Raw genomic sequence first — 16,432 nt, 5'->3', positions numbered from 1 at the left:
GGTATGGTGGCTCATGCCTGTCATCTCAGCACTTTGGGAGGCTGTAGCAGGAGGATCATTTTAGCCCAAAAATTAGAGACCAGCCTAGACAACATAGCAAGACCCTGTCGCCACAAAAAATTTTAAAATTAGCCAAGTGTGGTGGTGCACACCCATAGTACCAGCTACTAGCTACTTGGGATGCTAAGGTGGGAGAAACACTTGAGCTAAAAGAAAAAAAGAAAAAAGAACTCAGAAACTGTACTTTTCTTGAGAACCAGCTCATTTTAATTTAAAAAAACAAGTTTTAATTCAAAATTCTCAACACAGGACCCAATGCTAATTTGCACATACTAGCATGTAACAGGGAAAAAAAATAGCCAATGAATTCTCCATCAGTAAAAGAATAGGTTAAATACATTAAAATACATGTATAAAATGCACTGAAACAGCATGTACTTTTAAAATAATGAGGCCAAAGCAGTAAGAGGTACTGACAAATGAACAAAGCAGGTATAGGCCAGGTGTGATGGCTCATGCCTGTAGTCCTGGCCATTTGGGAGGACGAAGGGGCAGGGTCACCTGAGGTCAGGAGTTTGAGACCAGGCAACATGACAAAGCCCTGTTTCTACTAAAAATACAAAAATTAGCTGTGTGTGGTGGCTCACACCTGCAATCCCAGCTACTGGGGAGGCTGAGGCAGGAAAATTGCTTCAACCTGGGAAGTGGAAGTTGCAGTGAGCTGAGATTGTGCCACTGCACTCCGGCCTGGGCAACAGAGCGAGGCTCCATCTCAAAAAAACAAAAAAACAAAACCAAAACAGGTTAGAACACTGTGAATAGTAAACTATCATTTTTGTAATAAATAACTATATGAAAAGATATGGATATCCTTGTAGAATAAGCACAGAATACCTCTGGATGAATACGTAAGAGACAGATAACAAGGACTGCCTACTGGAGAGAGAACTGTGTAACTGGGAGCCAGGGACGGAAGAGAAAATGACTTTTTATTTCATGCTCTTTTTAAACTTTTAAATTATGTACCTTGTACATATATTATGCTTTTTTAAAAAATAATATAAGCACAGGATGAAAATGCAAAGAACATAGAAAAGTGGGCCCTATGCTCAGAGGCAAAACTTTACTGAGAGTCTCTTATGTATCTTACTGGTATTTTCTAGGGTCAGGCATTTTTCACATGCAGAAACTGAACCTCCTTAAAAGAAAGAAACATCCTCAACAGGAAAGAAAACGACTAGTCTTTTTTTTTTTGGAGATAGGGTTTAGCTCTGTCACCCAAGCTGGAATGTACTGGCGCTCTCATGGCTCACTGCAGCCTCAACCTCCCAGGCTCAAATGACCCTCCCGTCTCAGTCCCCCAAGTAGCTGGAACTACAGGCACATGCCAACACACCTGTCTAATTTTTAAATTTTTAGTAGAGACAAGATCTCACTATGTTGCCCAGGCTGGTCTCAAGCTCTTGAGCTCAAGCAATCTGCCCAGCTCAGCCTCCCAAAGTGCTGGGATTATAGGGATGAGCCACCGTGCCTGGCTGAATATGACTAGTCTTAAGGCTGAAAGTTCTACAAAGCTAAAATAGCCCTTAGAAAATAATAAGTATTTAAGTATTCCAGGTAGTATGGAGGGTACAGGTGTTCCCTGAAAGGAATTTACAATCTAGACAGGGAACCAAAACTGTTATGCAAGAAACCATTGAAGAACAACTGAAAGTTAAAACAGGCTATAGCAGGCCAAGCACAGTGATTCATGCCTGCAATTCCAGCATTTTCGGAGGCTGAGATGGGAGGATCGCTTTAGTCCAGGAGTTCGAGACAAGCCTGGGCAGCATAATGACCTTGTCTCTAGCAAAAATTAAATTAGCCGGGTGTGGTGTGTGTGCCTGCAGTCCCAGCTATACAGGAAGTTGAGGCTGAAGGATTGCTTGAGACCAGGAGTTTGAGGTTACAGTGAGCCATGACAATGCAACTGCAATCCAGCCTGGGTGACAGCAAAACTGCGACTCAAAAACAAAAACAAAAAATAAAACCAGGCTACAGCAACCGAATACAAGTATAACAGGAGTTGGAACAAGGGAGGTATTAGTGTTAGCTAAAAAAAGCTGTTCTGAGAAAAGGTTTGACCTGTGTTAGCCCACATACCACCTAAAAAGTTTAAACGAAAATTGGTAAGAGTAATTAAAAAGTGAAACCATCCAGCACAACCAAAATGATGTGTTCCATAAATAACTTAGTCATAACAATTTATAAGCACCAGAATTCCTGAGGTCTAATAACTTTGTATTACCATTACTAAAACACACAACAGTGTGGAAAAGAGAAATGCTGCTTACATCAGCCTGCTTCTCCATACTGTTTTACCTATTTTGGATTAGCAACACGAAGTTTTCATATATGCCATTTCACTTAATCCTTACAACCTATAAGAACACTGTTGTTCACATTTTACCAGTGAGAAAATTGAGGAGCGTGGTGGTAAAAAGAAGCCAAGAGGTGACTAACCTGTTTTTCCCCCTCCCTCCTGACCTGACAGTTGTATGGAGCTCTTCAGACCCATTCCTCAGTGAAACAGGTTAAAGTTACTTAAAAAAAATTTTTTTTTTAAATCCAACCATTTAAAGTCTCTAGAAATGGCCTTAAGGGTATACAGCAAATGAAGAAACAACTACTCAAAACAATCTGCTAAAGCTCACTGAGGACAGGAAGTCTGTAGTGTTTGAGCCGGAGCCCTCTTCCTCCTTTCCTCTCACAGCTTGGCATGACAGAAACTCCACTCCCCAATTTCAGCCAAGATCACAGGGCTCCAGCAAGAGGAATGCCTCCAGCATACAGGCATTTCTCCCCTTTCTCACAGCTACCTGTAGCTGAGGCTAAGTTCTGGGAAAGTGTGCCTGAGAGGTGGAGCCGCCCTTCTTCAGCCCCAGCCCAACTTGTGGGATGGAAGCTCCGCCTTGGGCGTGGTACTGCTGAGAACACTAGGGTCCTGACTGCTTTTGCCCCAGATCCTGTGGTGTGGGTTCCATGCCAGGAGAGACAAGCCAAGAAACCAGGGCTGCTGCCTCTTGCTCCACTGAACATTCAGCTCCTAAATCAGGATGTCTCATCATGAGAATGATCCATTGTCCCTGCTGCCAGCACTGGAGCCTGGCTCCAACATTGAGTGGGCAGAGAAGGCCATAAAACAGAGCTCCAAATCTTTACCCAAAGAAACTGACTTCATTGCAACTAAGTATGTAATCCCAGCTACTCGGGAGGTAGAGGTTGCAGTGCAAAATAAAGGGTGCTCTCCAGAATAGTGGTGGTTGTGTGATATTGTGCCAGAATTGCTAGCCTTTGCTTTAGTTATTTAGTAATAACTAAAATAAGCAGCCCAGGATAACTAAGATCTGTGTGTAAACAAATGCTTATCTTGACTTCTGTAAACCACTGAAGTAACAAACAGAATGACAAAAGTCCCCTGGCCCTTGGAATGTCCGGAGACCCCCGCCCTCGTCTCCACCCAGGAGGTGAATTACAGAATCCCCTGGACCTTGGAATTTCCGGAGACCCCTGCCCTCGTCTCCGCCCAGAAGGTAATCACAGAATCCCCTGGCCCTTGGAATGTCCAAAACCTTTTCATCACCATCCCCACTCCTCACCCCCACTCCCAAGGTGGTTTTTCGGGTATAAAAAGTCTTGGCACCCTCCTTTTGACGCCACAGGTTGGAGAGACGTGAGTCCTCTGTGGTCGCTGGCATAATAAATGACCCTGCAATCTGGCATACTTTTGTCTTGGTGCTAACTTTCTACACTCGGTCCAATACAACAGTTGTGAAAGGCAGATTGAAATATTCACTGGTGATAAAGGCTAAACTGTAGATCTCCTGGTATGCTGGAAAGAAAGTGAGACACAGCTGGCAGAAGACCTTTTGGGGTCAGAACAGATCTTAAACACTGCCCTTGAAAACTATGTCCACAAAGGAGTATACTTTTGGTTGGATCAGTCTGTGAAGCAATTTATGCTGCAGGACATTGAAAACATAGCACAATCAGTCTTCGATTAATGAAGCTTACGAGCTCCATTCCCGCAAGACATGATCTCATTCCTCTTTATGGTTGCATAATGTTCTATATACATGTGTACAACATTTTCTTTATCCACTCTGTCATTGATGGGCATTTAGGTTGACTCCATGTCTTTTCTACTGTGAACAATGTGGCAATGAACATTCATGTGCATGTGTCTTTAGTGTGTGAAAGGAAAATAAATCTTGGGGCCCCAAAATCACTAAGCTAAAGGTAAAATTCAAGCCGGGAACTGCTTGGGCAAACTGCCTCCCATTCTATTTAAGTCATCCCTCTGCTCACTGAGGTAAATGCGTATTTGAATGCCTCCTTTAGAAAGGCTAATCAGAAACTCAAGAAGAACGCAACCATTCGTCTCTTATCTACCTATGACCTGGAAGCCCCGAGTCCTCTCACCTTTGTTCGAGTTGTCCCTGCTTTCTCGATTGAACCAATGTTCATCTTACATATATTGATTGATGTCTTATATCTCCCTAAAATGTATAAACCAAGCTGTGCTCAGACCACCTTAGGCACAAGTCGTAAGGACCTCCTGAGGCTGTGTCACAGGCAGGCATCCTCAACTTTGGCAAAATCAACTTCCTAAATTGACTGAGACCTGTCGATTTTGGAGTTCACAATGGTAAAATGCTTTATATTCCTCTGGGTATATACCCAGTAATGGGATTGCTGAGTCAAATGGTAGTTCTGCTTTTAGCTCTTTGAGAAATCACCATACTGCTTTCCACTATGGTTGAACTAATTTACACTCCTACCAAGAGCACATAAGGGTTGCCTTTTCTCTGTAACCTAGTCAGCATCTGTTTTTTTTTTTTTTTTTAATTGTTGCCCTTCTGACTAGTGTGAAATGGTATCTCACTGTGGTTTTGATTTGCATTTCTCTAATGATCAGTGATACTGAGCTTCTTTTTCATGTTTTTCTTCTTTTGTGAAGTGTCTGTTCATGTCCTTTGCCCCCTTTTCTTTTTTGAGATAGAGTCTCGCTCTGTTGCCCAGGCTGGAGTGCAGTGGCATGATCTCAGCTCACTGTAACCTCTGCCTCCCAAGCAGCTGGGATTATAGGCATGTGCCACCATACCTAGCTATTTATTTTTAGTAGCGACGGGGTTTCACCACGTTGGCCAGGCTGGTCTTGAACTCCTGACCTCAAGTGATACACTCACCTTGGCCTCCCAAAATGCTGGGATTACAAGCGTGAGCCACCACAACTGGCCATTTGCCTACGTTTTAAGGGGTTTGTTTTTCCCTTCTAAATACGTTCCTTATAGATGCTGGATATTAAACCTGTGTCAGATACAAAGTTTGCAAATATTTTCTCCCATTCTGTAGGTTGTCTGTTTATTCCGTTGACAGTTTCTCTGGCTGTGCAAAAGCTCTTAAGTTTAATTAGATCCCATTTGTCAATTTTTGCTTGTGTTGCAATTGTTTTTGATGTCTTTGTCATGAAATCTTTGCCAGGATGGTATTGCCTAGGTTGTCTTCCAGAGTTTTTACAGTTTTGGGTTTTACATTTAAGTCTTTAATTCATCTTGAGTTGGTTTTTGTACATGGTGTAAGGAAGGGGTCCAGCTTCAATCATCCGCATACGGCTAGACAGTTGTCCCAGAACCATTTATTGAATAGGGAGTCTTTTCCTCATTGCTTTTGTCAGCTTTGTGAAAGGTCAGATTGTCACAGATATGTGGTCTTATTTCTGGGCTCTTTATTCTGTTCCATTGGTCTATGTGCCTGTTTTTTGGTTTTTTTTTTTTGTTTTTTTACCAGTACCACGCAATTTTGGGAGTGTAGGCTTGTAGTACAGTTGGGTAACATGATTCTTCCAGCTTGGTTCTTTTTGCTTAGGATTGCCTTGGCTACCCAGGCTCTTTTTTGGTTCCATATAAATGTTAAAATAATTTTTTCTAGTCCTGTGAAGAATGATGATAGTTTGATATGAATGGCACTGAATCTGTAAATTGCTTTGGGTAGTATAGCCATTTTAATAATATTGATTCTTCCTGTTCATGAGCATGGGATGTTTTTCTATTTGTTTGTGTCTTCTCTGATTTCTCTGAGCAGTGTTTTATAATTCTCATGGTAGAGCTCTTTCACCTCCCTGGTTAGCTGTATTCCTGGTGGGTGGGTGGGTGGGTGGGGGGGGGGGGGGTGTGTGTGTGTGTGTGTCAACTGTGAATGGGACTTTCTGTTTTGGCTCTCACTTTGGTTGTTGTTGGCGTATAGGAATCCTAGCAATTTCTGTACACTGATTTTGTGTCCTGCAACTTTGCTCAAGTTATTTATCAGCTGAAGGAGCTTTTGGGCCAAGACTATGGCATTTTCTAGATATAGAATCATGTCATCTGCAAAGAACAAGATAGTTTGACTTCCTCTCTTCCTATTTAGATGCCCTTTATTTCTTTATCTTGCCTGAATGCTGTGGCTAGGACTTCCAATGCTATGTTGAAGAGAAGTGGTGAGAAAGGGCATCCTTAACTTCTGCTGGTTTTCAAGGGGAATGCTTACAGCTTTTGCCCATTCAGTATAACGTTGGCTGTGGGTTTGTCAGAGATGACTCTTATTATTTCAGATATGTCCCTTCAATATCTAGTTTGTTGCGAGTTTTTAACATGAAATAATGCTGAATTTTATCAAAAGCCTTGTGTGCATCTATTGAGATAATCACGTGGTTTTTGTCTTTAGTTCTGTTTATGTGATGAATCACACTGATTGATTTTTGTATGCTGAAGCAATCTTGCATTTTAGCAAAGAAATCTACTTCATGGTGGATTCAATTTTTGATTTGCTGCTGGATTCAGTTTGCAAGCATTTTGTTAAGGATTTCTGCATCAATGTTCATCAAGGTTACTGGCCTGATGTTTTCTGTTTTTCTTCTGTTTCTGACAGGTTTTGGTATCAAGATGATGCTGGCCTCACAGAATGAATTGGGGAGAAGTCCCACCTACTCAGTTTTTCGGAACAGTAACAGTCACAATGGTACCAACTCTTCATTGTACATCTGGTAGAATTCCGCTATGAATCCTTCAGGTCCTAGACTTTTTTGGTTGGTAGGCTATTTATTTCTTACTTGGTTTTGGAGCTTGTTATTGGTCTGTTTAGGGAATTAACGTTTTCCTGGCTCAGTCCTGGGAGGGTGTAGTTTCCAGCAATTTAGAGGTATTCATAGTAGTTTCTGAAGGTTGTTTATTTCTGTGAGGTCAGTAGTAACATTCCCTTTGTCATTTCTAATTGTGTTTGGATCGTCTCTCTTTTTTTCTTAGTCTAGCTAGTGGCCTATCTTATCAATCTTTTCAGAAAACCAACTTCTGGATTTGCTGATATTTTGAATGGTTTTTTGCATCTCGGTTTCCTTCAGTTCAGCTCATATTTTTGTTATTTCTCATCTTCTGCTAGCTTTGGGGTTGATTTGTTCTTCCTTATCTAATTCTTTCCGTTGTAAAGTTAGGTTATTAAATTGAGACCTTTCTAACTTTTTGCTGTGGGCGTTTAGTGCCATGAATTTCCCTCTTAACACTGCTTTACTTGTGTCCCAGAGATTCTGGTATGTTGTATCTTCGTTCTCATTATTTTCAAAAAACTTTTTGAGGTCTGTCTTAATTTCATTATTTTACCCAAAAGTTATTCAGGAGCATGTTGTTTAATTTCCCTGTACTGTATGATATTGAGTGATTTTCATTGTGTTGATTTCTATTTTTATTGTGCCGTGGTCTGAGAGTGTGTTTGCTACGCTTTCAGTTCTGTTACATTTGTTGAAGACTGTTTTATGTTCAATTACGTGGTTGATTTTAGAGTATGTGCTACGTGAAGATGAGAAGAATGTATATTGTCTACACCTCATTTTAATTCTCTGATTCTTCTTACATTATTGCTCTTAACTGGAATATTCTCCCTAAAGTAGAGTCAGGTCACACATTCATTTTGAAGGTTTTTCTGACCAAGTCAATCCTCACTGACCTACCTCATTTTCCTCTTGATTCCACACCACTTACAACTGGTAACACCGTATCCTCAAATGCATACACAAAGCAATTCCACCTTATTTTGTCATACTGAAAAACATGAAACTGTATATAGTTGTGCATGACAACCAACCCAAAACTAAGATCTTTATATTAACTTCTCAAAAGTCAGAAGAGGAATAATAGCCACATCACCAAAGAGAACAGTTTTAGCCAGCATAAGGAAGTCCCCTCTGCTTTAACCTTTACAAGAAAAACAACTTTGTAAAGACCAATCGCTTGTTTTCTGTTTCTGCTTTCCTCAGCCTTTTTCGGTCTATAAAATGAAGCATTGCCTGATTCTTGAATTGCAAATGAAAGTCAATTAAGACCTTTAAATTTGTTATAATTTTGTCTTTGACAGCCACAACCTATAATTCTTGCCTTAATCTCTTCTATCCCCTCAAAGACAAACTAATTGTTCCAAAACTATAAAGACCAAATATAATTTTGAGAACTCAGCCAAATTCTTAGGACAAAGAGGAAAAAGTGTACAAACAGAATTTTGCAGGATAAGTAACATCAAGAGTGAAGGAAAAGCATGCTCCTTCCTTTATCAACATCTGCCAACTCACTAGCTTGACAGGATAGAGCCTCAACTACATCTTTATAACATTTAGCATAGCATCTTGAACACAGGTGGTACCAAATGTCTGTTAATAACAAACAAATGCCTTGAAGGAAGCTTCTCACAATGTATTCAGTAGTCCCCAAACCTTAAAAAATATCAGTCTTAAAGCAGGAAATGGATGAGGGAAAGGAAAAGTAACATGATAGGGCATGCATTCACTTCTCAACAGAATATCAGAAGTACATGTTCTTACTGTGTTTTTTCAAGGTGACCTCTTAAAGCTGCCCTCTTATCTTTAAACACAGTACTTAATGACACTTCATTCTGTCAGAGAAAAAACGTTCAACATTAAGAGAAGCAAAAATTCAAATATGAAAGCCCACCTCCTCCTAAAATTCAAATTCCTATGTTTCTACAGGCAGCCTAGAGGAAATTAACACAATGAATCTTGAAACTGAAGTATGTGAGGTAGGAAAAGCAGCAGCTCTGCTTTAAAAAGATACAGGGCTGGCAGGGGCAGGAGACAAGTCTTTGCAGTTGAACTTCTGAAAGCAACAAAGACAATAGATCAACATAGCATAACAGCCAGATAGCACCTATCAGCTGAAACCTGAGCTAGATCCTGACTGTAGGAGCCTAGGATCAATGAATTCAAGAGTGTCTCTTTCTGGTACTCTGCAAAGGCAAATTTAATCCCACAATAAAAGAAAAAAATATCCCACAAATTCCTTTCCCTGGCTTTGAAATAATATAAACATAATATACTTCTCATTTGTTTAGCTTCAGAAATACATATTTTCTCCTCTTCCTATTTAGTCACACTTATCTGGTAACCTGTCTTAGGTTTAGAGGCCAAGATACATATATATGTACGAGATCACTCAGAGTTGCTTATCCAATTTCCCTGGTAGCAATGCGGTTATCTCCAAACATATCTTTATTTAAGCACGTTAAAAACTTTTTTACTTGTTTAATTTGGGTCTGTTTAATAATTCCTACTTATTTGTAAAGACTCCTTTAAATTATGCCTTTTTTTCCCAGCCATTTATTGAACATTCAGTGGTTTAGATTAAGGAATTTAGAAATACAGTGAGTAATTCTTCGCTTCAATATGCAAAAAAATTAAGGTGCAAAGAGAAAATAAACACCTAGAGGAGAATGTTTTCCAGAATTTACATTTGGTTATTTTGTCATCTGCTGCCTTCTTTGAATTCATATATACAGATGCTAATACTCCCACTTTAAACGTTCAACAAGGCATTTTTATTCTGCTTTTTGCAGAAGGCTGATCAGCATCAAGATTTCTTCCAGTCATGTATGATGAAGACAGCATTTGATTGAAGACAGCATTTGATTATCATTCTGAATGACTTCAACATATCAGGACAATTTCTCCCAGAGAATGCTTTGTTCAACAATATAAAGAAGCATCACCATTATTAAGAGTCAGAAAGCACTGAACCAGAGAAAGCAGTTACATACACACTTTGTCATTTGACAGAATCAACCAAATATATAAACAAGAATCCTGACATCTTAAAGATAAAGAAATCAGTAAACAAACAAAAGAAGTACCAAAGCATCACTCATCATCATACCATTCTCTCTGTCCATTATTATACAACTGGCCAATGATTTTAAACAGCTATCAAACTGGTAAATGCAAGGCTTTCAACTGCCTACAAGTAAGAAAAACTGGTAACTTAAAAAATGATCTGCAATAAGGGCAGCTGACAATGCTAGGAACTCAAGATGATTGCTAAACAAATTAAAGAGCCTTCATGGGATATACAGAACATAAATCATTCTTAGGAAAAATTAACTTTCAGAAGACTTTGAAAAAGAAAATGATATTTACATGTATGCTTTCCTATTTTTATTTCTCTTTTAAAATATGACTTACATCCACAAATATTAACTGGATTGAATCTGTGTAAGAGAGAGCTTAAAATCCTCATTTACCTCTTCAAATTTCTCTAGTTCACCAATTCACAGTAACTTCAGAAAAGCATAGGGAGTGCTAATTTAAAAATTCACTCTTCTGTCACAGTGTAAAACAGCTGGTGGTATAGGAAATCAGACTGGTTTGATTGTTTATGTGACTTTTTCCAAGGATTTTTATTGACAATTTCAGGTGCTGCTCATAATCTTCTGTCCACAAAACTAGTATTACATCTCAAAACCTCAGATGCAAAATATTAAACAGCAACGTATCCCTCAAGATGGGAAGCATAACTTACTTCAAGTTGAAAAAGTTCTCCAGCTCCCTCACAGTCATTGGATGTGATTATTGGAGTATGAATATGCACAAAGCCACTGTCCTGAAAAAGAAAACCACAGTTTTCAGTATATTTGCATATTCAACAATTCCAAGAACACACAGCTTCTTATACTACGTATTAAAATGGCACAGTAAGCAAATGCTGTTTTATTTCGAAGATAAAGAAATTGAGGCCCAGACAGATTTAATGACTTCCCAAAGTCACACAATTAGTCAGTGGCTGAGCCAGGACTAGAACCTAGGTCTTTATGGTCTTTAGTACTTTATTCTCTTTCCATATCTCTAACACTTTGGTGGTGATTCAACAAACATGTATACACACTGTAGGATAATGTATAATGATGCTGCCCATGCTGCTAAGGGAATACAAAGCAATCAGTATAAACTTATCAAATAAGACCTCAATTGTAATGAACACCAAAAAACGAGAAAAATTAAGGTAGACAAATAGAGACTGAATAAACAAAGAGCAAAAAAAAAAAAAAATGCAGAAATGATCTTTACGAGGTCTCTGTCATTAAACTGATGGCACAATGAACTCCACATGGCACAGGCAGTGTACTTCCTTTGCCTGAAGGAATATTATGAGCAGCAACAAATCCATCCATTACTAGGTTCCTAATTGCAGCCCTTCTGAACAAAAGTCTGAGACTATTTCATTAGTGAACCACAAAAGCTGTTGCTAGTAGGATTGAAATAACCCAGCAATTTCAAGGTTATGCGTCTTTCATTTTGACTATGGATGTAAGCAAAAGATTACACACAATGTAGATGTTTGCAGGGCGGGACTGCAGGTAATAAAAAATGACTTTGTAATAGAAAGGTAGAATAGTATGTGCTTAATGCAAAATTTTGGCCTTGAAATCAGTACAATAAATTCTTATGCACATATTTCTGTCAAGTTTGCTGGAATGAAGATTGTCTCTATGCATTACTAGGGGCCTCCCAAATATGACCCTTCTTGAATTCAAGTGTTATGGCTACAATACAAAGTATTCAGCCAACAACTTGCCTTACGATGTGGTAAATATTCAAGCTCTAAATTAACAGTCTCAGAAAGTATTAAAATATATACTTAATCTGACAGCAACATGCCTAGAGGTGCTGCACAATGCACATTATAGAAAACCAATGAAATATGATCAATAACATTATTGCATACAATTTTTATCTCCTAGGAGCCAAGAATTATGGACATGAAACATTTATTCCACATGAATGTAGGCAACTATGAACATGGGTGCAGTAAACAAAGAAAGGAAGTGAAAAATCCAAAGGAAATGAGGGTGGGGAAAGGGAGGTGGAGAGGGAGGAGAAAATTTAATGGCTAAACCTGATTGCCAAAGTTAGAACTGGTCAAATGCCACAAGAAACAGCACTGTAAATCTCATGAAAATAACTGTATGAGTTTTTTATTTAAATCACACACCTATTGGGAATTATTTTTAACACTTAACTAATGCTAAATCTCACAAAAGGGTCCAGCAGCTTTCTTTGCTTTAAAACTGCTAGCAAGGCTTATCAAAGTTCCTAACATTACCAAAAGCTAATAAAGGAGAGAGTACAAAGGAAGAATAATACAGCCGTGCAAACAGAGTCCAAAAAAGTCAAAGTGGGTAGGGGAGTAAAACGAAAAAAAGGAAAGTAAATAGCAAGGAGTGGTGAAGTACTGTATCTGCCTCAAAGAGGTTTCCAGTGTCACATACTTATACCATCCCAAAGCAAAGGGATTCCCAAATAGAGACATGAAGGCCAGAGAAGGGGCCAAAAATAAAAGCAAACACTTTCATCCAGTTTTTCAGATTCCACCCATCACCTCCAAATATTTAAATATTTTCATACACATTCTAAAACCAGATATTTTATAAGGCCCAGAGTATCCCAAAATTATAAAATTCATACGTTCAGGCCCATATACACCATTAAGAGAAGACTAATAGACTATCTTTTTCTTTCACAAGTAACTGAAATAACTATCGTTTAATCAGAATCAACAAAAAAGGAAACGTGAAAGGAAGTGCTAGTCACAGGCAGGCCATAGGCAACACAAAGTGACAGCAAGAAGAGATTTTAAGAATTCATTAAGAGGCTGGGTACGGTGGCTCATGTTTATAATCCCAGCACTTTGGAAGGCCAAAGTGGGCAAATCAACTAAGGTCAGGAGTTCGAGATCAGCCTGATCGACATGGTGAAAGCTCATCTCTACTAAAAAATATAAAAATTAGCTAGGTGTGGTAGTGCACACCTGTAGTCCCAGCTATTCGGGAGGCTGAGGCGGAGGTGGCAATGAGCTGAGATTGCGCCACTGCACTCTAGCCTGGGCAACACAGCCAGACTCTGTCTCAAAAAAACAAAAAACAAAGAGCAGTCACAGGAACTCAAAGGCATAGCAATTTGGAGACATTCTACACAAAGGTAAAGAATACTAGGCTCAGTGGCTCACATCTGGACCTTAGCACTTTGGTTGATCCAGGCAGGAGGACTGCTTGGGCCTAGGAGTTCAAGACCAGCTTGGGCAACACAGTGAGATCCCATCTCTACAAAAAATAAATTTAAAACAACTAGTCACGCACAGTGGTGCATGCCTATAGTGTCAGCTACTTGGGAAGCTGAGGTAGGAGGATCGCTTGGGACTGGGAGATTGAGGTGGCAGTAAGCCATGACTGCACCACTGCAGTGCAGCCCGGCAACAGTGTAAGACCTCGTCTCAAAACAAACAAACAAAAAATATTCCACATAGTCAGTGACAGGCTTTAAAACACTGCCATACAGAGGAGAACATTCCTGATACTCACAGGAAGAACCTCAATTCATTGAGAAAGGGCAGAATCTTTTCTACTTGGCTCACTAAGGAAGACAGGAAAATAAGTAATCCATTTTAGGAACACTTCCACTGGAATTTGGAAAAAAACTGGTGCCTAAAGAGAAAATTCCTCAGATGTTTCAGAAACTTGGCTTTTCCAAATGATTCACTCTTTGAGGATTCTAAATAGCCAAGTTTTAGTACACAACAAGTGTGTCAATTTTATGAGCAAACAAGGTTATACACAAAATATTTTTCATACTGAAACCAAGAAATAGCCTTAGGTCCTTAAAGTGTCCTAACTTAAAAGTACTGTTCAAGTTTCTATTTTTCCCCCACATTTCTATATTTTTATTAACAAAACTGAAACTTAAGAAAATTTTATATTTGGAAGCTTAACATCTTTTAGCAAACCTAAAGTAACAGATCAAAGAAACAGATACAAAACATTAGTAACATATAACTATTACATAACATGCCTTATAGTACTCCAGTAAGGCTTCTTTAAATAACTGAATCCTAAGGATCATACATAAAGGTACATAATTATCACATATAAAGGTAAGTAACCTAGAATGAGGTAACAGGATTATATTCTCCAGGTCTTTACAATTACTAAGTGAATTTACTGCTACTCAAAAAGTGTCTACCTTCGTAACTACTCTATCATGAACGGTGCTAAAATTCAAGTTATTTCCAAGCACTTGAATGTTTTTCTAATTTTACTTTTAATAATTTTTGGCCAGGTGTGGTGGCTCACACCTGTAATCCCAGCACTTTGGGAGGCTGAGGCGGGTGGATCACCTGAGGTCAGGAGTTTGAGACCAGCCTGGCCAACACAGTGAAACCCTGTCTCTACTAAAAATAAAAAAATTAGCTGGGTGTGGTAGCATGCACCTGTAGTCCCAGCTACTTGGGAGGCTGCAGGAGAGGAATCACTTGGACCCGGGAGGCAGAGGTTGTAGTCAGCCAAGATCACGCCACTGCACTCTCAGCCTGGGTGACAGAGCAAGGCTCCATCTCAAAACAATTTTTTTTTTTAAGTCAGGATCTCACTCTGCTGCCCAGGCTGGAGTTCAGTGGTGCAAACATGGTTCACTGCAGCCTCCACCTCCTTGGCTCAAGTGATCCTCCTGCCTCAGCCTCCTGAGTATGCCTCGATGCCTGGCTAATTTTATTTTTATTTTTACTAGAGACCAAGTCTCACTATGTGCCTGGGCTGGTCTCTAACTCCTGGGTTCAATGGATCTTCCTGCCTTAGCCTCCCAAAATGCTGGGATTATAGACATGAGCCATTGCACCCTGTCTACTTAATTTTTTTATTTCTAATTTTTGTAGCTTGTCTTATTTTTTAACTGTTTACATATCTCTAAAAGCTTCAAGTAATAAATGGAGTGTGTAAAGTGTACTTGTCAATACCACCACCTAGTGGCCAAAAGTCTACAAAACCTTCAAACTAAAGTAGGTATACTTCATCAGCTGTTGAAGCCATGCGGTTTAAAAAAAAAAAAAAAAAAAAGGCCGGGTGCGGTGGCTCAAGCCTGTAATCCCAGCACTTTGGGAGGCCGAGGTGGGTGGATCACGAGGTCAAGAGATCGAGACCATCCTGGTCAACATGGTGAAACCCCGTCTCTACTAAAAATACAAAAAAATTAGCTGGGCATGGTGGCGCGTGCCTGTAGTCCCAGCTACTCAGGAGGCTGAGGCAGGAGAATTGCCTGAGCCCAGGAGGCGGAGGTTGCGGTGAGCCGAGATCGTGCCATTGCACTCCAGCCTGGGTAACAAGAGTGAAACTCCGTCTCAAAAAAAAAAAAAGGTATTTTTATGATTATGTGGTTCAAGCACTAATGAAAATCCACATGGAAGCGGATAGCAAAGTTTCTGATAGCATATGTATCTGGACCCTTACAAACTACAATGGGATGACATTGTGTAATTTGATTTATTTTCTTTTGTTGTATCAAAAGCATATGCCTTAAATAAGGCCATGATGTTGTTTTCTTTAGCTTTTTGACCAAAAATTAATCTGAAGGAGATTTTTTCAAGGGGCAAGAACTTTTTTGGTGAGCTGTAGCAGGACTGTGTGAATTTGGATACAGCCCAAGGGAAGGCAATAGCCACTGTTACACAACTTCTGCAAATTAGCTATATCTGGAGAAGTAGCACAGGAAGAGTTACAAAACCACATGGAATAACAATAAACTTTATCTGCTGGATCACTCCTCGCCTTTGGGGCCCTCCCATCCACCGGGAGAGAGGGTCCCTTCACCTTAGCAACTTGTCAACCACATTAAACTGTGGCTTTCCCAGGCAGAGGAAAATGGCTGAGAAGCAAAGCCAAATGAGACAAAATGCCTTTAGTCATTAGATCAACGGACTTGCTCAACACCAGTAAATCGTTAAAATTAATGCTTACTTTATACAAAATATAGATCTATGACCAAGATGGAGAAAAAGGAAACAACCAAAAACAAAAGAACCACAACAACACAAAAAGCAAACCCCATGAAACAATAGTTTCCAACATACCGGGTATCAGGCAACAAAAGTCATCTCTCTCTGAGCTGGGAAACAAATGGTAAACCCTACCAGTAACCCAGCTTACCACCTTGAGATCTTCCAGGCCACAGCACAGGGAAGGGGAAAAAGTAACATAGAGCCAGCAGACTCCCTGAGTTGAAGAGACACAACTAAGAGTCTGGAGAGACCTAAGTGGC

At 39.6% G+C, this 16,432-nt stretch overlaps 1 protein-coding gene across 7 annotated transcripts in view; it reads right to left on the bottom strand.

Moving 5' to 3' along the window:
• NARS2 (asparaginyl-tRNA synthetase 2, mitochondrial) overlaps positions 1 to 16,432 on the bottom strand; it is a 154,261-nt gene that overhangs the window by 118,372 nt on the left and 19,457 nt on the right. For all 7 annotated transcript variants that reach the window (XR_004274313.1, XM_032295895.1, XM_032295896.1 and 4 more), the window contains one exon: positions 10,872 to 10,952. Coding sequence is in view for 5 of the 7 variants with exons in the window: in XM_032295895.1 (XP_032151786.1) it covers positions 10,872 to 10,952 (81 nt within the window). In the remaining 2 variants the exon portion in view is untranslated. The remainder of the gene's footprint in view (positions 1 to 10,871; positions 10,953 to 16,432) is intronic.

Source organism: Sapajus apella, unplaced genomic scaffold (assembly GCF_009761245.1).
Source record: "Sapajus apella isolate SASKATOON/1434 unplaced genomic scaffold, GSC_monkey_1.0 scaffold34, whole genome shotgun sequence".
NCBI lineage: Eukaryota > Metazoa > Chordata > Mammalia > Primates > Cebidae > Sapajus > Sapajus apella.
Note: the sequence above shows the minus strand (reverse complement) of the source record. Positions and strands in the feature narration are given on the sequence as shown.